General features: G+C 41.4%; 1 protein-coding gene across 10 annotated transcripts in view; it reads right to left on the reverse strand.

The window, feature by feature from the left end:
- LOC128691929 (SPARC-related modular calcium-binding protein 1) overlaps nt 1-20,459 on the reverse strand; it is a 741,978-nt gene extending 721,519 nt beyond the window's left edge. For all 10 annotated transcript variants that reach the window (XM_070080108.1, XM_070080089.1, XM_070080126.1 and 7 more), the window contains exon 1: nt 20,112-20,459. In XM_070080108.1, coding sequence (XP_069936209.1) covers nt 20,112-20,198 — 87 coding nt within the window. In that variant the 5' untranslated portion in view covers nt 20,199-20,459. The remainder of the gene's footprint in view (nt 1-20,111) is intronic.
- Between the last annotated feature and the right edge of the window lie 3,902 nt (nt 20,460-24,361).

A 24,361-nucleotide genomic window follows, 5' to 3' on the forward strand; every position in this document is an offset into this window, starting at 1 on the left:
AACCCTTAAAAGTCAGGCCTTCAGGAACAGAAAAGCTTCATTATTATAGGTGTAGTTGTCCTGAGAGAGAATAGCCACACCAGCTAGAGTCATTGAAGTCTTTACTCCCATATACAACACTATATCCAACACATACATAATTTATATATGTTCGAGCTTGGGGTTGCACTCAAAGAACCTAATAAATAAATATTAACCCTGCCTTTAGGCTCTCCTATGTTGTGATCTAAGGACGAACTAATTCTTATGAGGGACGGACCACAATCTCCAAACTCATAGCTGAAGATCGGTTGTGAAGAAAGTTAAAACAATACTTGCAAAGTGAACTGACAATCACCTTAGCAACAATTACTTAATATATGATTCAGTTCACAGCTTCATAGCGAGCCATCTTGCCTTTAGGAATCCACTCTGGCTCTACTGAAATATTTCCGAGGCAGTAGACCAAGGTTACGACTGCGATATTGTTCGCAGTCGTAACCTCAGTTACGACTGCCAAATATGGCACTTCAGGTGAAAAGCTAAAGGCTCGTGAGTCAACATTTCAATATATGCCTCCATCTTGACCAATCTACTTTCTTTATTTACCATTACATAATTTACTCTTGTTTACGATTTAGATATTTTGGTTTAGGTAAACTTAAAAGTGCTCTACCTGGCCTAAAAAATTATTCAGCTTCCGAAATAAAATTTCTTTCAAAACATTTAAATAAATGTTTACAGTTTTCAGTTTAATTGGTGGTTAACAGTCTTAATGGCCCTCAAGTGGTTAACAGTCTTAATGGCCCTCACGTGATTAACAGTCATGTTCCGATATCTCGTATTTCATCACTTTGATAATACTACCATGCTAGTAACTTCGTTACTAGCTAAAACGAAGCTATATATTTGTGTTATTTGATTACTAAAGAGTATGGATGGTTAGTGACGTCACAAGTTGGCACCTAATGTTAAGTATCACGTGACCCGACGTGACCTGTGGTTCATGAGGGCTTGTCAGGCAGTGTCTTGACTACATTGAGGGAGTTTCTATATTCTGGTAGAAGACATCATAGCTATGAAGCTTTACAGGCTTGTACTTAGCCCATACATGTGTATAAGGAGCAAACTATACTCATTCAGCTTGGGCTTAGTCTACTGTATATGCCCGAAACACACTCTTGAGTAAGTAATATTCCCAGTTTTGTAGATGAATGGTTCAGAGAACCGACATGTTGATAAATTAGACACATGTGCAACTCTTGGGTATCTTTAATGAGGAAACGTTTCGCCACACAGGCTTCATCAGTCCATACGTAGAAGAAACTTGAAGAACAGGAGGAGAATGAGGTAATCAGTCCCTCAACCTGGAGTCGATGTGTTCAGTCCATCAATCTATTCAAGATTGATGGACTGAACACATCGACTCAAGGTTGAGGGACTGATTACCTCATTCTCCTCCTGTTCTTCAAGTTTCTTCTACGTATGGACTGATGAAGCCTGTGTGGCGAAACGTTTCCTCATTAAAGATACCTAAGTGTTGAACATGTCTAATTTAACATACTATATCTGTGTTAATGGAATTTGTGTATTGTAATGTCTTACTTATTTGTATATTTATTACTCACTAAAACAGATCATATCGAGTTTATGTAAGTAATGTCTTGCATTACTTAAATCTTAGAGGAACCCAAACAGTGCATCTTTATATATATATATATATATATATATATATATATATATATATATATATATATATATATATATATATATATATATATATATATATATATACATATATATATATATATACATATATATATATATATATATATATATACATATATATATATATATATATATATACATATATATATATATATATAGACATATATATATATATATATATACATATATATATATATATATATACATATATATATATATATATACATATATATATATATATACATATATATATATATATATATATTTATATATATATATATATATATATAAATATATATATAATGTCGTGCCGAATAGGTAAAACTGGGCAATTAGCAAGAACTCATTTAAAATTAAGTCCTCTCTAAAATTTTCTCTTATACGTTTAAAGATATATTTTTTTCATTAATGTTAATGTAAAAATTTTTAATTTTGCACCAAAAGAATCTTAGAAAACTTATCTAACCTTATTATAACAAGAGCAATTTATTTTAGCCTAACCCAACTAAATATATTTTAACTACGTTTACAATAATTTAATACCAAACAAACACAATCAAATATATTTTTTTCGTTAGGTTCAGAATGATTTTGGCGAAATTATTGCATACACAAATTTTCATTTGCCCTATATGGCAAGATGAACGTTGCTATTTAAGCCAAGATCGCAAGTTCTGCCTATTCGGCACGACATATATATATTATATCAAAAAATAAGGTATCAATACTTCAATACATTAAAATAATTCTTGACGTTTTGATTTCCTGTTGGTATTTATATAATTGATAGAAAAATCCAGGAATGTTAACTCAGATTATTAAGAGTAAGAAAGACACAACCTTTACTTAGGAGAAACTATTATTTTAATGTTAAAAACTAACACATTCCTCAAGCTAGCAAGTCTTAATGATCCTCAAGTTTGCTGTTACTTTGAACAAACTCACTGCCATTCTTTGATGTTTTTAAGAAATAAAGTAATTTAAATTCAAAGTAAACAGGAAACTAATAACTGTTCTTATATACACAATATTCTTCATGGTGCCTCATGGTCTGGTGGCTAAAACTCTCCCTTCACACGCTGAGAGTCCCGGTTCAATTCCCGGCGAGGATAGATACACTGGGCGTGTTTCCTTACACCGGTTGTCCATGTTCACCCATCATTAAAAGTAGGCACCTGGGTGTTAGTGGACTGGTGTGGGTCGCATCCTGGGACAAAACTGACCTAATCTGCGGGAAATGCTCAGCATAAGAGGCTTTCTATATAGTGGTATGTCACTGATGTCAGCTACTCTCTGAGCCCGGCCATGGGCCAGGCTCGTCGATGGTCTATATACCTTGTACATGTACTGGTAGTAAATAAAGATTATTATGACAGTTGAACGTTCTGTATTCTACTATGTTCTTGAGAGTTCTGCGCAGTTGCAGACTAGTTCTTAAAACAGGAAAAAATGAAAATTTATGAAACTGCATATCTAAAATGCATAAAAATTCATTGACAAATCTTTTAAAAATACCAGAAGCATATTTTACAATCACAGAAAACTTTCTTGGTATATCTTCTCTGATTTAAAAACCCCAAAATTCAAGGTTTATTTAAAAATCTTGATACAGTAAAAAATACTTTTTGAGTATTCCGGCCAAACGTTGAAGGTTGTCTGAAAGATTCAAGGAACAAAATGCAATATAATTATATGTCGTGCCGAATATGTAAAGCTCGCAATTTTGGTTTAAACAGCAACGCTCTTCTTGCCGAAAAAGGCAAGCTTTTTTTGAACGTATCTGCTCGGACCCCCTCTTTTTTCTGCAACACTTCAAGCTCCTGATACGTTTATTTTAACACAAACGGGGCCTAGAGCTATCGTTCAACTCCGCCCGTGGTTGTTTTGCATCCTGTATCATTCGTTTGCGATTTTTGCAAAATATATAGATTATGCAACCACGTATAAGTGAGTGATTAGTGGTTTTGAAAACCGACAAGTTGAAGAACTGAGACACTTATTCAACATGTGTTTGGCGAAACGTTTCTTCAATAAAGACTCAAATACGTTGCATGTCTCAATTCTTCACATATATAGGTGACTACACATACTCACATTAACTAACCAAAACCTACTTTGTGTATGTGTACTAGAACGACAATAAAATGTGCAAGTCGGTCCAGTCCTAGTTGCTCCAGGATGAGGGCTGGAGCAGCGTAGGATGAGTAAAAAAAAAATCGCTCCTTCCTTATTAAGGAGACATTTGTATGGCTATGGCGGACCCGGTCACAGACTCAGGTAAGATGTGGGTGTCTCACTCTGCTATCTTTCAAGGGTGACTGGTCCACCTTACCCGTGTGAAAAGACCATTTTCCGCTTATTTTTTCAACTGTAAAAACCATTTTGAGCCCATACCTCACATACACACAACACCGAGCACGTTTCCGGAAGCACAAATCAACCAGATAACTGCTGCAGCATATGGGCGCCTAGCAAACCTAAGAATAGTGTTCCGATACCTTAGTAAGGAATCGTTCAAGAGACTGTACACTGTGTACGTCAGACCCATACTGGAGTATGCAGCATAAGTCCGGAACCCACACCTGGCCCAGCACGTCAAGAAATTAGATTAAGTGCAAAAGTTTGCAACAAGGTTAGTCCCGGAGCTCAGGGATATGTCCTACGAAGAAAGGTTGAGAGAAATCAGACTGACGACACTGGAGGACAGGAGGGTCAGGGGAGACATGATAACGACATACAAAATACTGCGTGGAATAGATAAGGTGGACAGACAGAATGTTCCAGAGAGGGGACACAGAAACATGGGGTCACAATTGGAAGCTGAAGACTCAGACAAGTCACAGATATGTTAGGAAGTATTTCTTCATACTTGTCAGGAAGTGGAATAGTCTAGCAAGTGATGTAGTGGAGGCAGGAACCATACATAGTTTTAAGACGAGGTATGACAAAGCTCAGGGAGCAGAGAGAGAACCTAGTAGCGAGTAGTGAAAAGGCGGGGCCAGGAGCTGAATCTCGACCCCTGCAACCACAATTAGGCGAGTACACACGCGCGCGCACACACACACACACACACACACACACACATATATATACACACACACACACACACACACACACACACACACACACACACACACACACAACAAAATGCAAGGAGGCTGAGGAGAGGTTTGTACCCAAGGGTAACAGGAATAATGAAAAAGCCAGGATGAGCCCATGGTTTACCCAAAGGTGCAGGGAGGCAAAAAACCAAGTGTGCTAGGGAATGGAAGAAATATAGAAGGCAAAGGACCCAGGAGAATAAGGAGAACAGTCGTAGAGCCAGAAACGAACATGCACAGATAAGAAGGGAGGCCCAAAGACAATATGAAAATGACATAGCAGCGAAAGCCAAATCTGACCCGAAACTGTTGTACAGCCACATCAGGAGGAAAACAACAGTCAAGGACCAGGTAATCAGGCTAAGGAAGGAAGGAGGAGAGACAACAAGAAATGACCGTGAAGTATGTGAAGAACTCAACAAGAGATTCAAAGAAGTGTTCACAGAGGAGACAGAAGGGACTCCAGAAAGACGGAGAGGTGGGGCACACCACCAAGTGCTGGACACAGTGCACACAACCGAGGAAGAAGTGAAGAGGCTTATGAGTGAGCTAGATACCTCAAAGGCAATGGGGCCAGATAACATCTCCCCATGGGTATTGAGAGAGGGAGCAGAGGCGTTATGTGTACCCCTAACAACAATATTCAATACATCTATCGAAACAGGGAGATTGCCTGAGGCATGGAAGACAGCAAATGTAGTCCCAATCTTTAAAAAAGGAGACAGACATGAAGCATTAAACTACAGACCAGTGTCACTGACATGTATAGTATGCAAAATCATGGAGAAGATTATCAGGAGAAGAGTGGTGGAACACCTAGAAAGGAACGATCTCATCAACAGCAGCCAACATGGTTTCAGGGACGGGAAATCCTGTGTCACAAACCTACTGAGTTCTATGACATGGTGACAGCAGTAAGACAAGAGAGAGAGGGGTGGGTGGATTGCATTTTCTTGGACTGCAAGAAGGCGTTTGACACAGTTCCACACAAGAGATTGGTGCAAAAACTGGAGGACCAAGCAGGGATAACAGGGAAGGCACTACAATGGATCAGGGAATTCTTGTCAGGAAGACAGCAGCGAGTCATGGTACGTGGCGAGGTGTCAGAGTGGGCACCTGTGACCAGCGGGGTCCCGCAGGGGTCAATCCTAGGACCAGTGCTGTTTCTGGTATTTGTGAACGACATGACGGAAGGAATAGACTCTGAGGTGTCCCTGTTTGCAGATGACGTGAAGTTGATGAGAAGAATTCACTCGATCGAAGACCAGGCAGAACTACAAAGGGATCTGGACAGGCTGCAGACCTGGTCCAGCAATTGGCTCCTGGAGTTCAATCCCACCAAGTGCAAAGTCATGAAGATTGGGGAAGGGCAAAGAAGGCCGCAGACGGAGTACAGTCTAGGGGGTCAGAGACTACAAACCTCACTCAAGGAAAAAGATCTTGGGGTGAGTATAACACCAGGCACATCTCCTGAAGCGCACATCAACCAAATAACTGCTGCAGCATATGGGCGCCTAGCAAACCTCAGAACAGCATTCCAACATCTTAATAAGGAATCATTCAGGACCCTGTACACCGTGTACGTTAAGCCCATATTGGAGTATGCGGCACCAGTTTGGAACCCACACCTAGCCAAGCACGTGAAGAAACTAGAGAAAGTGCAAAGGTTTGCAACAAGACTAGTCCCAGAGCTAAGAGGTATGTCCTACGAGGAGAGGTTAAGGGAAATCAACCTGACGACACTGGAGGACAGGAGAGATAGGGGGGACATGATAACGACATACAAAATACTGAGAGGAATTGACAAGGTGGACAAAGACAGGATGTTCCAGAGATTGGACACAGTAACAAGGGGACACAGTTGGAAGCTGAAGACACAGATGAATCACAGGGATGTTAGGAAGTATTTCTTCAGCCACAGAGTAGTCAGTAAGTGGAATAGTTTGGGAAGCGATGTAGTGGAGGCAGGATCCATACATAGCTTTAAGCAGAGGTATGATAAAGCTCACGGCTCAGGGAGAGTGACCTAGTAGCGATCAGTGAAGAGGCGGGGCCAGGAGCTCGGACTCGACCCCCGCAACCTCAACTAGGTGAGTACAACTAGGTGAGTACACACACACACACACACACACACACACACACACACACACACACACACACACACTGGTTGAAAACTTAGATGAGTCATATGAATATTAGGAATTATTTCTTCAGCCTTAGAGTTGTCAGGAAGTGGAACAATCTGAAGAGTGTAGTAATGGAGGCAAGATAAATACATAGCCTTAAGAGGTACGATAAGGCTCTCGGAGCCGGGAGAGAGTGGACCTTGTAGCGACCAGCGAAGAGGCGGGGCCAGGGGCTGTGAATCGAACCCTGCAACCACAAATAGGTGAGTACAAGTAGGTGAGCACATTCGGGACTAACATAATGTCACACAGAAGACTGACACTAACTGAGGCTGTAGTCAGTAACAGGAATGAGGTTAACATTTACTAGGTTAATGGGAAGTAATTTTGGTTCACCATCTCTTTCGATATATCATGGAATTATCTGAACGATGAAAAAAAACAAAACTTTAAAGTCCACAATTTTTGTGGTGTAGATCACACGGGCCTGAGAGAGTACCTGAACAGTGAAGACTGAGGTAACCTGACTAAATATTATCATGAGGGAGGACGAATAGACAGAGGTTATGTTAATATGATTTTTTCCAAACCTTACCTGGAGTTTACCTGGAGACAGTTCCTAGGGTCAACGCCCCCGCGGCCCCTGTCTGTGACTAGGCCTCATAGTGGATCACGGCCTGATCAACCAGGCTGTTACTACTGGCTGCACGCAATCCAACGTACGAACCATAGCCCGGCTGGTCAGGTACCGACTTTAGGTGCTTGTCCAGTTCCTGCTTGAAGACAGCCAGGGGTCTATTGATAATCACCCTTATGTATGCTGGGAGGCAGCTGAACAGTCTTGGGCCCCTGACACTGTGTTGTCTCAACGTGCTAGTGACACCCCTGCTTTACATTGGGGGGATGTTGCATCGTCTGCAACATCTTTTGCTTTCGTAGTGAGTGATTTTCGTGTGCAAGTTTGGTACTAGTCCCTCTAGGATTTTCCATGTGTATATAATGTATCTCTCCCGCCTGTGTTCCAGGGAGTACAGGTTCAGGAACTTCAAGTGCTCCCAGTAATTGAGGTGTTTTATCTCCGTTATGCGTGCCGTGAGGGTTCTCCTGCCTTGAAATTTCAATTTCACTTGCCTTGAAAGGTGCTGTTAGTGTGCAGCAGTATTCCAGTAGATAGAACAAGCGACCTGAAGAGTGTCAACATGCACTTGGCATCCCTAGTTTTGAAGGTTCTCATTATCCATCCTGTCATTTTTCTAGCAGATGCAACTGATACAATGTTATGGACCTTGAAGGTGAGATCCTCCGACATGATCACTCCCAGGTCTTCGACGTTAGTTTTTCGCTCTATTTTATGGCTGGAATTTGTTTTATACTCTGAAGTTTTAATTTCCTCATGTTTACCATATCGGACTAATTGAAATTTCTCATCGTTGAACTTCATATTGTTTTCTGCAGCCCACTGAAAGATTTGGTTGATGTCCGCCTGGAGCCTTGCAGTGTCTGCAATGGAAGACACTGTCATGCAGATTCGGGTGTCATCTGCAAAGGAAGACACGGTGCTGTGGCTGACACCCTTGTCTGTCAGATATGAGCATGAGAAACAAGATGGGAGCGAGTACTGTGCCTTGCAGAACATAGCTTTTCACTGTAGCCGCCTCAGACTTTGCTTTGTTGACTACTACTCTTTGTGTTCTATTTATTAGGAAATTATAGATCCATCTACCAACTTTTCTTGTTATTCCTTTAGCACGCATTTTGTGCGCTATTACGCCATGGTCACACTTGTCGAAGGCTTTTGCAAAGTCTGTGTATATTACATTTGCATTCTTTTTTGTCTTCTAGTGCACCTAGGACCTTGTCGTAGTGATCCAGTAGTTGGGACAGACAGGAGCGACCTGCTCTAAACCCATGTTGCCCTGGGTTGTGTAACTGATGGGTATCTAGATGAGTGGCGATCTTGCTTCTTAGAACCCTTTCAAAGATTTTTATGATATGGGATGTTAGTGCTATCGGTCTGTTCTTTGCTATTGATTTACTGCCCCCTTTGTGGAGTGGGGCTATGTCTGTTGTTTTCAGTAACTGTGGGACGACCCCCGTGTCCATGCTCCCTCTCCATAGCATGGTAAAAGCACGTGATAGGGGCTTCTTGCAGTTCTTGATGAACACGGAGTTCCATGAGTCTGGCCCTGGGGCAGAGTGCATGGGCATGTCATTTATCGCCTGTTCGAAGTCATTTGGCGTCAGGATAACGTCAGATAGGCTTGTGTTTACTAAATTCTGTGGCTCTCATAAAAAATTCATTTAGATCTTCGACTCTGTCTGGTTAGCGGCTTGCTAAAAACTGAGTCATATTGGGACTTGAGTAGTTCACTCATTTCCTTGCTGTCATCTGTGTAGGACCCATCTTGTTTAAGTAGGGGCCCAATACTGGACGTTGTTCTCGACTTTGATTTGGCATAAGAAAAGAAATACTTTGGGTTTCTTTCGATTTCATTTATGGCTTTTAGTTCTTCCCGCGATTCCTGACTCCTATAAGATTCCTTTAGCTTTAGTTCGATGTTTGCTATTTCTCTGACCAGTGTCTCCCTACGCATTTCAGATATATTGGCCTCTTTTAGCCGCCCTGTTATTCTTTTCCGTCGCCTGTACAGGGAGCGCCTGTCTCTTTCTACTTTATATCCACTCCTCCTTTTTCTTAAAGGAATAAGCCTTGAGCATACATCCAGTGCCACATGTTTTAAGCATAAGCTGAGGTCGGTGTTACTTAGGTTATCTTCCCAGCTTATATCGTTTACAACTTGGTTTATTTGGTCCCACTTTATGTTCTTGTTATTGAAGTTGAATTTGGTGAATGCTCCCTCGTGACTGATCACATTTTGTCAGTCTGGGGCTTCGCGCATACATGTCTGAACCTCGATAATGTTGTGATCTGAGTATATTGTTTTTGATATGGTGACATTTCGTATCAGATCATCATTGTTAGTGAAGATGAGGTCCAGTTTATTCTCCAGTCTAGTAGGCTCTATTATTTGCTGGTTTAAGTTCAATTTTGTGCAGAGATTTACACTGCAGCAGATCTATTGGTGATAAACACATGTGTAACACTTGGGTACCTTTAGTGAGGAAATGTTTCACCACAGTGACTTCATCAGTCCAACACAAAGAAGAATGATCGAAGATCAGGAGTTTCAGGTAATTAGTCCCTCAGCCTGGAGTCTATGTAATCAGTCCATCAATCTAATTTTATCAACGTGTCGGTTTTCTAAACCATTTATCTACTGATCTATTGGTCCATGCTAGGCGGGCCCAACTCACACACCCACACTCGTATACCCGTCCAACCTATAAAGGCACTACCTGGGAGTTTGTTCCACACGTTCACAACTCTATTGTCAAACCAATACTTCCCTATAGCCTATCTAAATTTAAATTCCTCCAACTTTAATCCATTGTTGCTAGTCCTGTCATGGTTAACTATTTCTTTATTATTGCTTTCCATTTGTACACTTCATTCATCTCCCTTAATTTCACGCCTTTCCAAATAGTTCAAGACCAGTGTCTTCAACCTTTCTTCGTAAGGAAGGTTTGTAATACATGCAATCAACCTAGTTCCAGGCACATTCACGTCCATTCTGTAATATGGTAACTAGAACTACGCGAGGCCTAACCTCATTTAGAATTCTATTTGCTTTAGAAGCTGCGGCAGTATATAAAGCTACATTCTCATGCCTCAGCTTCACATGGTTCCAGACTATGGAGATGAGCTCTTCTCAAGACTGAGGGACTGACCACCAAAAACTGCTTCAAGGTTGATGGACTGATCACATCATCTTGAACTGGCTATTACATCTATCTTCTCTGTATTTGACTGAAGAAGCCTACCGTGCAGGTGAAATGTTTCAATAATAAACATACCCACCTGCTGCACACGTGTCTTACTCATGTACTTGTCGGTACCGTATACCATCTTCATAATTAGCACCACGAGGAGGTATCACCTGACCTGACTATGAGCGAATAATACCTGACATAGATTGATGTGAATCTAATTGAGTCAGACTTTCATTGTTCTTCTTAAAATTCTAATATCAATTCTTTTAGTGAGATACTTATTGACTTGGGCGCGATTTAGTGTTGATATTAAATTTCCCCTCAAATAAATTAAAGTTTGGAATGAAGATAATATGAACGTTGCTGAGTCAAACTTTATTGTCTCAGTTCCAAACTTTATTTGATCTAAAACACTACAGACACTTATGCAGCATTTGGGAATCTTGATTACGTAAAAAAACGTTCCCAAATGTCGCACAAGTGTCTCATTCCTCAAATATCTAACTGATCGACTTAACAATAGTGTTTAAGCGTGTGTTCAGAATAAACTCTTCAGGTTCAGATGAACTGAGGTCAAGAAACACTCGCTCTCAGTCAGATCAGAAGTTAGGCAATAACTTCTCCGTGGCGGCTCAACTCACATCTTGTTTACTCTAGCTGAAGAGGTCATGTGATGTGCTGTAATGATACTGGTTACTTGTCTAAGTAGTGGCGCTCTACCTGTGATTTACCTGTGACCTGAAATTCTTCTACTCCCGCGGCCCAGCCCTAGGCCACGCCTCCCTGTTGATTGCCTGCATGTACATCACAGCCTGATTGATGGGGAACACAGTGGAGGAATATATCCAGTTTCTTCTTGAAGACCTCTACACTGGTTCCAGTAATATTTCTGCTAGTAGCAGGATGAAAATTCTAGGCTCTCAAATGCTGATACAGTGTTCTCGTATTATGTCCGTGGCGCCCCTGCTTTTCACCGGGTCTATTTTGCATTTCCTCCTATATATCTTATTCCAGCACGTTGTTATGGTAAAGTGCAGATTTGGGACTACGTCCTCCAGTAATGTCCACATGCATAGTTTCGCTTATCTTTCTCACCTTCCGGTTATTTGAGACATTCCCAATAATCTGAGCACTTTTGTGGTTCTGTATTTTTTCCAACCCTGCTATGTAGCCTGCTCTGAATGCCACTATTATTATTCTCACTGCTATTACTACATTTTTAAGGGAGCGCTAAATCCGTAGGGGTTATACAGCGCCTGAGAGGATGAGAGGCATTCAGGTTCAATCCAAAGAGGAGCACAGGTCCAATTCCTTAAATCAAGAGCCCCTCACTGGCATCACGGAATCTTACCTTGAGAGGTCAAGATAGTGCTGTCAACACTGAGCAGTACTCCACGCAAAAGACCACAAGTGATTTGAATAGTGTTACCACCGGCATCATTTCTCTGTGATGAATGGTTTGAAAAACCGACAAGTTGAAGATTGAGACACTTATGCAGCATATGGGAATCTTTATTCAGGAAACGTTTCGCCACACAGTGGCTTCATCAGTCCAATACAAAGAGGAAGGCGTAAGGAGAGGAGGAGAATGAGGTAATCAGTCCCTCAACCTGGAGTCGATGTGTTCAGTCCATCAATCTTGTAGAATGTACAGCATAGGGCCGTAGACGTGGCTTATATACTGTAGTGAGGTGACGTGAAGCAGATGGAGGCGGGGTCATAGTGGTACCATCCACTAGTCGAAGTAGGTCTTCGTCCAAAGGTTGAACAAGTGTTGAAGAATTCTTTGTAACAAGATCCCATGATGCTGCAGTGTCTGACAGTTGTGATGAATGGTTTGAAAAACCGACAAGTTGAAGATTGAGACACTTATGCAGCATATGGGAATCTTTATTCAGGAAACGTTTCGCCACACAGTGGCTTCATCAGTCCAATACAAAGAGGAAGGCGTAAGGAGAGGAGGAGAATGAGGTAATCAGTCCCTCAACCTGGAGTCGATGTGTTCAGTCCATCAATCTTGTAGAATGTACAGCATAGGGCCGTAGACGTGGCTTATATACTGTAGTGAGGTGACGTGAAGCAGATGGAGGCGGGGTCATAGTGGTACCATCCACTAGTCGAAGTAGGTCTTCGTCCAAAGGTTGAACAAGTGTTGAAGAATTCTTTGTAACAAGATCCCATGATGCTGCAGTGTCTGACGCCTTCCTCTTTGTATTGGACTGATGAAGCCACTGTGTGGGGAAACGTTTCCTGAATAAAGATTCCCATATGCTGCATAAGTGTCTCAATCTTCAACTTGTCGGTTTTTCAAACCATTCATCACAACTGTCAGACACTGCAGCATCATGGGATCTTCTTACAAAGAATTCTTCAACACTTGTTCAACCTTTGGACGAAGACCTACTTCGACTAGTGGATGGTACCACTATGACCCCGCCTCCATCTGCTTCACGTCACCTCACTACAGTATATAAGCCACGTCTACGGCCCTATGCTGTACATTCTACAAGATTGATGGACTGAACACATCGACTCCAGGTTGAGGGACTGATTACCTCATTCTCCTCCTCTCCTTACGCCTTCCTCTTTGTATTGGACTGATGAAGCCACTGTGTGGCGAAACGTTTCCTGAATAAAGATTCCCATATGCTGCATAAGTGTCTCAATCTTCATCATTTCTCTGGTTTTGAAAGTTCTCATTATCCACTCAATTATTTTCCTGTCCTTTGCAGCATTTGCTTTATTGTTTCTTTACAAGACAGATCATCTGACATTATTATATCTAGTTTTTTTACGTATTCTTTTCGTGCTATGAACTGACCTCCTTTTTTTTTTTTTGTATACCAGTCCCTTCCTGGATTCTTCAGTTTCTCATATCCGAGGAATTGGAATTTGTCCCCACTGAACATCAACTTACTTTCTACAGCCTACTGAAAGACTGTTTATATCCACTTGTAGTTTTTCCGTGCCCTTCACACACGTGACTTTCATGCTAATTTTTTTTTGTCATCCACAAAGGATGATACAAAGCTGTGGTTTGTGTTATCTGTCTGCTATGAGACCGAGGAAGAGGAGCGGTGCCAGGACTGTATCTTGTGGTACTGTACTTTTTACATTGATAAAATTAGATTTTACATTGTTTACCGCTCTTCAGTGTGTTCTATTCGTTAGGAAATTGTAAATCCACAAGTAAGAGATCAAAATAGCTATGTCTGAGCAACACCATATCTGATATGAAAACAGGCGGACCCAGGAGCAGGTGCACAACTCCCCAAAATTTCAGATAGCTATACACACACAAGATGACTATAGGTAAATAAAATTTTGTACCAAAACAAATTATATATTGTGGACGAGAGATAAAATTTATCTTGTCAACAGTGTTATCACCCCGATCCTGGTCCAACACACACACACACACACACACACACACACACACACACACAGGACCCTGTACACCGTGTACGTTAGGCCCATATTGGAGTATGCGGCACCAGTTTGGAACCCACACCTAGCCAAACATGTAAAGAAACTAGAGAAAGTGCAAAGGTTTGCAACAAGACTAGTCCCAGAGCTAAGAGGTATGTCCTACGAGGAGAGGTTAAGGGAAATCAACCTGACGACACTGGAGGACAGGAGTGATAGGGGGGACATGATAATGACTTACAAAATACTGAGAGGAATTGACAAGGTGGACAAAGACAGGATGTTCCAGAGATGGGACACAGCAACAAGGGGACACAGTTGGAAGTTGAAGACACAGATGAATCGCAGGGATGTTAGGAAGTATTTCTTCAGTCACAGAGTAGTCAGGAAGTGGAATAGTTTGGGAAGCGATGTAGTGGAGGCAGGATCCATACATAGCTTGAAGCAGAGGTATGATAAAGCTCATGGTTCAGGGAGTGACCTAGTAGCGACCAGTGAAGAGGCGGGGCCAGGAGCTTGGACTCGACCCCTGCAACCTCAACTAGGTGAGTACACACACACACACACAGACTTAACACCTGCAATCACATACAGATGAGCACGCCCCTAGGGAGAAGGGACTACCTGTAGTCTACCTGAAGATATTCACGGGTTCAACGCTCCCGCGGCCCGTTCATTAACAGGCCTCCCGTGGCTGTTACTGTTGGCTGCACTCAATCCAACGTACGAACCACAGCCGGGTTGGTCCGGTACTGCCTTCAGGAATCTATTTAGTTCCCTCTTCAACACAGATGGGGGTCTATTTGTAATCTCCTTTACGTATACCGGGAGGCTGTTGAAGTCTTCGGCCCCTGACACACTATACTCACGGCACCGGCACCCCTTTTTTTCACTGGGAGGCTTTGCACCCTCTGCCGATTTTTTTTTCTTTCGCAGGAAGTGATTACTGTGTGCAGATTTGGAACCAGTCCCTCTAGGATTTTCCAGGTCCAAATTATGATACATCTTTCTCGCCTGCCTTCCAAGGAGTATAGGTCAAGGGACTTCAAACGTTCTCAGTAATGAAGGTGCCTGACTAAACTTATACGTTCAGCGAAGGTTCTCTATACATTCTCCAGACCTGCAATTTTGCCTGCCTTGAATGGGTCTGTTAATGTACAGCAGTATTCCAGCCTAGAGAGAACAAGCGACTTAAAGAGGATCATCATTGGTTTGGCATCCCTTGTTTTGAATGTTCTCATTAGCAATCCTATCATTTTCCTTGTAGCTGTGATAATGACACTGTTGTGATCCTTGAAGGCGAGACTCTTACATTATCACTTGTAAATCTTTCACGTTAGTTTTTAGTTCTGTGTGGTTAGAATCTGCTTTATAATCCTGCCTTTTATTTCCATAAGTTCTCCATGACGGAGTAATTGAAATTTGTCTTCATTAAAATTCAGATTTTCTGCGGCCCACTGGAAGACTTTGTTTATATCATTCTGGAGATTTATAGCGTCTTCATTGGATGACACTCGTGCAAATTCTAGTTATCTTCTGCTAAGGCAGACACGGTTGCTATGGTTTACATTTCTGTTTAATAAGTACCTAAGTTTATTCAGGTATACACAAATACAGTTGTGATGGTTTGTAAAACCGACAAGTTGAAGATTGAGACACTTTTGCAACATATGGGAATCTTTATTCAGGAAACGTTTCGCCACTCAGTGGCTTCATCAGTCCAATACAAAGTAGAAAGACGTAAGGAGAGGAGGAGTTTGAGGTAATCAGTTCCTCAGCCTGGTGTCGATGTGTTCAGTCCATCAATCTTGTAGAATGTACAGCATAGGGCCGTAGACGTGGCTTATATACTGTAGTGAGGTGAGGTGAAGCAGGAGGAGGTGAGGTCATAGTGGTACCATCCACTAGTCGAAGTAGGTCTTCGTCCAAAGGTTGGACAAGTGTTGAAGAATTCTTTGTAACAAGATCCCATGATGTTGCAGTGTCTGACAGTTGTGATGAATGGTTTGAAAAACCGACAAGTTGAAGATTGAGACACTTATGCAACATATGGGAATCTTTATTCAGGAAACGTTTCGCCACACAGTGGCTTCATCAGTTCAATACAAAGTAGAAAGACGTAAGGAGAGGAGGAGTTTGAGGTAATCAGTCCCTCAGCCTGGAGTCGATGTGTTCAGTCCATCAATCTTGTAGAATGTACAGCATAGGTATGTATGTATGTATAATGTTCGCCAAGACCGTAGTCCTGGCACGGGTCTCAATCTTGCGATGACCCGTCTCTGGCTCCCGAGGGAGAAAGGTTTCTACAATGATGCGACATATGCTGCTCAAGCACTCTTCTGGTCAGTTCAACTGGTGCATCTCATAAGCGACAACACCAGATGTACTCCTAACTGTGGACACTAGCGAGGAGGAGGATATGTCGTTATCACAGGTAACAGCTTGTCTGGTTCGTTGACTCCATGGTACACTAGTGTGGCCGCAGTCATCTCTGGGTCCTCTTCGGGAGGGAATATCACTCCTAGTTGCCTGCGGAGTGTCTCAGTAACTTCGCACTCCAGAAGATAGTGTGTTAGGGGCCGCTGGACAACGTGCTGTCAGTACTGGCACATCTCCTCCTCAGCCTTGTCTACCATCATCTTGGCTGTGGGAAAGCCCAAACGAAGCCGATGGATGGCGGTACACTGCGCTCTGGACCAGTTTCTATCATATTGAGGGTGTTCTCCCTGAGTCGCTGCTCGGTACCACTGTTGAGATGTGGTATCACCTAAGACCTCCCCCATAAGTTTCATGGCTCTGGCAGTCACCAGTTTGGTCTGTCGTAGGCTGATTAGGACAGTAATCCCAACATGTGGATAGTCTGTTGCTGCCTTGGCTGCATCATCTGCCGCCTCATTTCCCCGGATGTCAGCATGGCTGGGGATCAAGCATAGGGCCGTAGACGTGGCTTATATACTGTAGTGAGGTGAGGTGAAGCAGGAGGAGGTGGGGTCATAGTGGTACCATCCACTAGTCGAAGTAGGTCTTTGTCCAAAGGTTGGACAAGTGTTGAAGAATTCTTTGTAACAAGATCCCATGATGTTGCAGTGTCTGACAGTTGTGATGAATGGTTTGAAAAACCGACAAGTTGAAGATTGAGACACTTATGCAACATATGGGAATCTTTATTCAGGAAATGTTTCGCCACACAGTGGCTTCATCAGTCCAATACAAAGTAGAAAGACGTAAGGAGAGGAGGAGTTTGAGGTCTCAATCTTCAACTTGTCGGTTTTACAAACCATTCATCACAACTGTCAGACACTGCAACATCATGGGATCTTGTTACAAAGAATTCTTCAACACTTGTCCAACCTTTGGACGAAGACCTACTTCGACTAGTGGATGGTACCACTATGACCCCACCTCCTCCTGCTTCACCTCACCTCACTACAGTATATAAGCCACGTCTACGGCCCTATGCTGTACATTCTACAAGATTGATGGACTGAACACATCGACACCAGGCTGAGGAACTGATTACCTCAAACTCCTCCTCTCCTTACGTCTTTCTACTTTGTATTGGACTGATGAAGCCACTGTGTGGCGAAACGTTTCCTGAATAAAGATTCCCATATGTTGCATAAGTGTCTCAATCTTCAACAAATACAGTTACATAGATTATCATACATAGCAGCATATGTGTAGAAAACCTAGGATAACCCCAAAAAGTCAGCTAGAATGACTTATTTCCATTGGGGTCCTTTCTGTGTCAGATAGGAAGATGAAGAAAATGATGGGAGCGAGTACTGTACCTTGTGGAGTCAACATCACACCCAGCATATCGCCAGAAGCACACATAATAAACCTAAATAATATCTTAGGATTCTTTGCACGACATAATGTTAGGCCTACCCTGGACTATGTAGCATCTGTAGTCCCTGAGCTGAGGGGGTTAAATTTTAAGGAAAGACACGTTTGTAGTAGGAACTACACCAAACGATTTTAGACGAGAGGACTATGGGAGACACAATTACGGTATACAAGGTTCTCGGAGGATCTGACAGCAGATAAGGAGAAACTTCTTGAAATGCCAAGCAGGGGCGAGATGGGTCATAGTTGGAAGCTGTGCCACAGATGAGCCAGAGACATGTTTGCAGATACTTTGTGTCTGGGTAGTAAATAATGGAGCTAGATGAGGAAGTGGTAGACACAATTCTAATACACAGTTTCAAGAGTAGGTTTGATAGGTTAAATGAGGACAGGAAGGGCCAGACGAGGAGAGGAGACCCCTGCAAGCACAACCCGATGAGAACAACTCGGTGGGAACAAATCAGTGATGCCCAGATTCTTGCTTCACGTCTGAGAAACAACAATCACAACATCAACAATGGAAGAACAATGCGAGTAACTGCATACTTTGTGACTTAAACTCATACAGAGGATAATTATTAAGAATATTGCGATAACTATAACCATAAGAGTACAAAAAAAACATGCACGGGGAACGAAATCGTCCAAAATAAACGTAACGAACAGAGTTTTAACGAAATTTAAGATACGAACAACGTTAAGAGAGAAAATGAGATTAATATAAGTTTGCAGGCAAAATACTGTTGTCGTAATGAATGAATGAAGAGCTTACCAAATTTAAAATGCAAATGAAAGCCACAACATATTACACTGGGAGTGTCAGCAGCCAAGAATGTTTTGTGTGTGTGTGTGTGTGTGTGTGTGTGTGTGTGTGTGTGTGTGTGTGTGTGTGTGTGTGTGTGTGTGTGTGTGTGTGTGCTCGTGTGTGCGTGTATATTGTATCACAACGTACATTTGTATGTGTATCAGTGCCTACATGTGCGCGTGCGTATTAGTTCATGTGATACGCGTATTATTACATGTGCGTATGCATATACGGGCTTAAATTTATGAGTGTTTGTGCGTGAGTGAACTGCATGTGCGTGGGTATTAGTGCGTACATGCATGTAATTGTGCGTACATGTATGTGTGTATTTGTACGTACATGTAAATGTGTGCATTAGTCTGTACATGTCTGTATCATGTGTACGTGAATTAGTGCGTATGTATTAGTACATACAAGTAGGTACATAGCGTGCGTATTATCGCACGCCTGTGCTTGTGCATCGGCGCGTACATGCGCTGAGTAATGGAGAACAAGCCCTTGCCAGAATCACGCGTTATTTTCTTAAATAAAATACAAACGTGTCCCGTCACACCCCTTCCCCCCCTCGGGAGATTAGCAAACGTCACGCATTTATTTGGGGGGGGGTCAGGGTCAATCACCTGTCAGTACTGCGGCGTGTAACGTTCCTGGCCAATCACAACGAACGTAAACAAAGCCTAACAGAATGTAAACAAAGGCGCGCCAGTCCCATATCTACCACTGGCAGAGCAAGGTTAAGTTACCTTAGGTTATTTCAAGTTCGCTTCCGTTAGACTAGGTTACGTTTCTTACATATGCACAATGTCTGTCACAAAATCAACTTTATATAGGACAATTCTGGGAATTTATCTTATCACTGTAATCACCCAGGTGCGTATGTGTATCACTGCGTACATGTGCGTTGGTGTATTAAAGTATATTTGCTTATGCGTATTAGCACATAAGAGAAAATGAGTCTAAGTACGAGTACATCCATATACCTGTAAGTGCATGTGTATGCATTTGTGAGTACATGTTTATTTGTGTATGTGTATATGCATGAATATGTGTATTTGTGCATGCATGTGTGTATTGAGTGCACGTGTATATTTGTGAGCGCATGTGTGTGTATTTGTGAATTTGAGTGCTTGTGTGTATGTGTGTGAGCGCATGTGTGTGTATTTGTGAATTTGAGTGCATGTGTGTGTGTGTGTGTGTGTATTTGTGATTGCATGTGCGTATGTGACAACAATGTCATTGGAATCAGGTGAGGGTTGAGGTACCTACCGTGTCTGAGAGTCCCAGCTGTGCTGCCGTGGAGGTCACCAACAGTGCCACACACAACACAAGTGCCTTGCACCTCTCCCAGAACATGGTGACACTCGCCAGAAATCGTCTTATATTATCTCCAACACTACAATATCACGCCCGCCTATTTAAACCCTCGTTCTGTGTACACACTCATCCAGCAGCATCTTGGCTCACATCATGAAAGTCGGGGGAGGTGTATTCACCTGGAAATATTAGTTTGTGTGAGGGGGGAATGAGTGGGTTAGCGCGCGAGGGAGACGAGGTGAGAGGAGAGAAGCGACAACCTTCCCTCTCCGTGACTCAAGCGGCACTACTCGCCTCCTACCCTCCTCCTCCTAACCATCAACCCAACAATGGTTGGCATATGTGCAATTTTTTAAGCTCTCTTCTCTACTGGTCGTCTCTCGCCTCTCGTTACCTCTTATTGCTATCTCATAACACGTTTTATCGGTGGAATTATTCAGTGGCAGGAAATGATAAAGTGCCTCCTGGTTATCATTTTAATCACCAATAAATAACACAACTCTGGCTACTGTGTCCCGTGGCAACTGAAAAATGGCTACTTTTTTGTTTGTTTTTCTTACTGCTGCCTGTCTACTAATTCTAAATATGTCATATTCCTCTGATTTACTTTTTTATTCTTTTTAAGGTTGATGAAGGTCAGAAGGTTAAATGTTCTCCGTCCTTCACACGGCTCAAACATCACATTAAAATTACCCTGTCAATTCTATATTAACTTCGGGGTCAGGAGCTGTGATTCGACCCGTACAGCCACATATAGGTGAGTACCGCCCAGTGCTCTCCCCCTCTAGGCTCTCACTGGCTTAAATATTCTCTTTATTGTCCTTAAAATGTACGACTACATTTCCTCCACATCTAGCCCATACGGGTTTGGCGTTTATTTTCTAACATTATTTAATAATAATCTCTCCACGTCGCTCTGAATTTAAAAAGCAAAAAAAAAAGAAAGTATCATATAATTGACTTACATATATTCCTCCCTAAATTACCTTCGTAATTTTTTCAAAATATAAAAAAAAAAAAAAGGTGACCAGCTTGGCAGGGAGATTATTTACATCATTAAAGAAACGCCGCGTAACCTTGACAGTTTTTTTTTTTTTAATTTTTCAGCGATTTAATGTCATTTTCAAATGTCTTAGTTTTACGTGGCATCTCACACTTCTTGGCTCGTGGAGCAGTATAACCACAACTACCATTCTCTCCATAACTGACAATACCTAACTACAGTAACTACTTCCACTCACACCCTTATATATATATATATTTAAACAGCCACAAACTAGATCTTTTGAAAACACAAATATGGAAGTTATAATAGTGTGAGTGAACATCGATCAACGATGTACAGGTGTCTGTCAGGTTCCACCGTCTTACTGGAATTCAATATTTCACTTGTAGTGACAATGGTCTATAAACCTCGCCACTGACCTCTACTCACTATACTAAATACGTATAGTGCATGGTGGTGAAGCTCTTGATCCAAGGGAAGGTTATATGTACCCTGCAGTGAGTACCTCTGTATATATATATATATATATATATATATATATATATATATATATATATATATATATATATATATATATATATATATATATATATATATATATATATGCATGCAAGGAATTCGCGAGAGCATGCGAAATATACACAAACACTGATCTCTGGCTGAAGGAGACTCGAACCTTAGGACAAGGTACGCAGTGCTTTACCAATCTACCCACACTGGACAATACCTTAACGTGTAGCATGGCTGCCTTCGATCAAACGTGTAGCGCATGCTACACACCAAGGTATTGTCCAGTGTGGGTAGATTGGTAAAGCACTGAGTACCTTGTCCTAAGGTTCGTAGGTTCGAGTCTCCTTCAGCCAGAGATCAGTGTTTATATATATATATATATATATATATATATATATATATATATATATATATATATATATATATATAATGTCGTGCCTAATAAGTAAAACTGGTCAATTTATCATGTGGGAGTTCGAATACGTGGATTAGGTAAAGAAATACTCACGTAGGCTGGTAGTACGTATAATTACAGATAATGTGTGTAACGCCCTTACAGCCGTGACCTGCCTCCTTGCTCACTCTCGTTACACTGACTGACTGGTCGCCCACGTACCCATATGTGAGAGGGTCTTTGAATAATGTCAGGTCAGCTCAATATGAATAGACAGTGACTCAGGCAGAGACGGTTGGTCGTGAGTCAACTGGCACAGTGGTTACTGGTAACTGGTTACTACTACTGAGACTGAGAAATTAGCAAGAACTCATTTAAAATTAAGTCCTTTCTAAAAATTTATCTTATACGTTTAAAGATATACATGTATTTTTTTATTAATATTAATGTAAAAAATTTTAATTTTGCACCAAACGAATCTTAGAAAACTTACCTAACCTTATTATAACAAGAACAATTTATTTTAGCCTAACCCAACTAAATATATTTTAGATTTGTTTACAATAATTTAGTACTAAACAAACACAGTGAAACATATTTTTTTTCGTTAGGTCCAGAATGATTTTGGCGAAATTATTGCATACACAAATTTTCGCTTGTCCTATTTGGCAAGATGAGCGTTGCTATTTAAGCCAAGATCGCAAGTTCTGCCTATTCGGCACGATATATATATATATATATATATATATATATATATATATATATATATATATATATATATATATATTTATAGGGAGGTACCACCTCTATAGCTGGAATGGGGACCCTCATCCTCAGAGAAGACAATAAACGTACCTCAGGGAAAACTCAAGGTTCTTCCCGGAGCTGTTTGAATATTTTCTTCTCCTACCACCCTCTACATTTTATATTCTATGGGAAAATTTATTGATAAGTTATTGATAAGTTATGGCAGGAAAAGAGGAACTATAAATGTATTAATTCAAGGATTATGTGGAGTAAAATAAAGGTTGGATGTGAAAAGTGGGTTATAGTATGCGTATATGCACTTGGAGGAGAGAGAAGTGTAGAGGAGAGAGAGAGATTTTGGGAAATGTTGAGTGAAAGTGTGGGGAGTTTTGAACCAAGTGTGAGAGTAATGGTGGTTGGGGATTTCAATGCTAAAGTGGGTAAAAATGTTGTGGAGGGAGTAGTAGGTAAATTTGGGGTGCCAGGGGTAAATGAAAATGGGGAGCCTTTAATTGAGCTATGTGTAGAAAGAGGTTTGGTAATAAGTAATACATATTTTATGAAGAGGATAAATAGACATACAAGGTATGATATAGCACGTAATGAAAGTAGTTTGTTAGATTATGTATTGGTGGATAAAAGGTTGATGAGTAGGCTCCAGGATGTACATGTTTATAGACGGGCAACTGATATATCGGATCATTATTTAGTTGTAGCTACAGTTGGAGTAAGAGGTTGATGGGAAAAGAGGAAAATGGCAACAACAAGCAAGATGGAAGTGAAAGTGTATAAACTAAGGGAGGAGGAAGTTCGGGTGAGATATAAGCAACTATTGGCAGAAAGGTGGACTGGTGGAAGTATGAGCAGTGGGGGGGGTTGAAGAAGGTTGGAATAGTTTTAAAAATGCAGGATTAGAATGTGGGGCAGAAGTTTGTGGTTATAGGAGGGTGGGTGCAGGAGGAAAGAGGAGTGATTGGTGGAATGATGAAGTAAAGGGCGTGATAAAAGAGAAAAAGTTAGCTTATGAGAGGTTTTTACAAAGCAGAAGTGTTATGAGAAGAGTAGAGTATATGGAGAGTAAAAGAAAGGTGAAGAGAGTGATGAGAGAGTGCAAAAGGAGAGCAGATGATAGAGTGGGAGAGGCACTGTCAAGAAATTTTAATGAAAATAAGAAAAAAAAATTGGAGTGAGTTAAACAAGTTAAGAAATCCTAGGGAACAAATGGATTTGTTAGTTACAAACAGAGTAGGGGAGTTAGTAGATGGGGAGATGGAGGTATTGGGTAGATGGCGAGAATATTTTGAGGAACTTTTAAATGTCGACGAAGAAACGGAGGCGGTAATCTCATGTACTGGACAGGGAGGTATACCATGTTTTAGGAGTGAAGAAGAACAGGATGTGAGTGTGGGGGAGGTATGTGAGGCATTACGTAGAATGAAAGGGGGTAAAGCAGCTGGAACTGATGGGATCATGACAGAAATGTTAAAAGCAGGGGGGATATAGTGTTGGAGTGGTTGGTATTTTTGTTTAATAAATGTATGAAAG

The sequence above is a fragment of the Cherax quadricarinatus genome, chromosome 6 (genome assembly GCF_038502225.1).
Source record: "Cherax quadricarinatus isolate ZL_2023a chromosome 6, ASM3850222v1, whole genome shotgun sequence".
In the NCBI taxonomy this organism is placed as follows: domain Eukaryota; kingdom Metazoa; phylum Arthropoda; class Malacostraca; order Decapoda; family Parastacidae; genus Cherax; species Cherax quadricarinatus.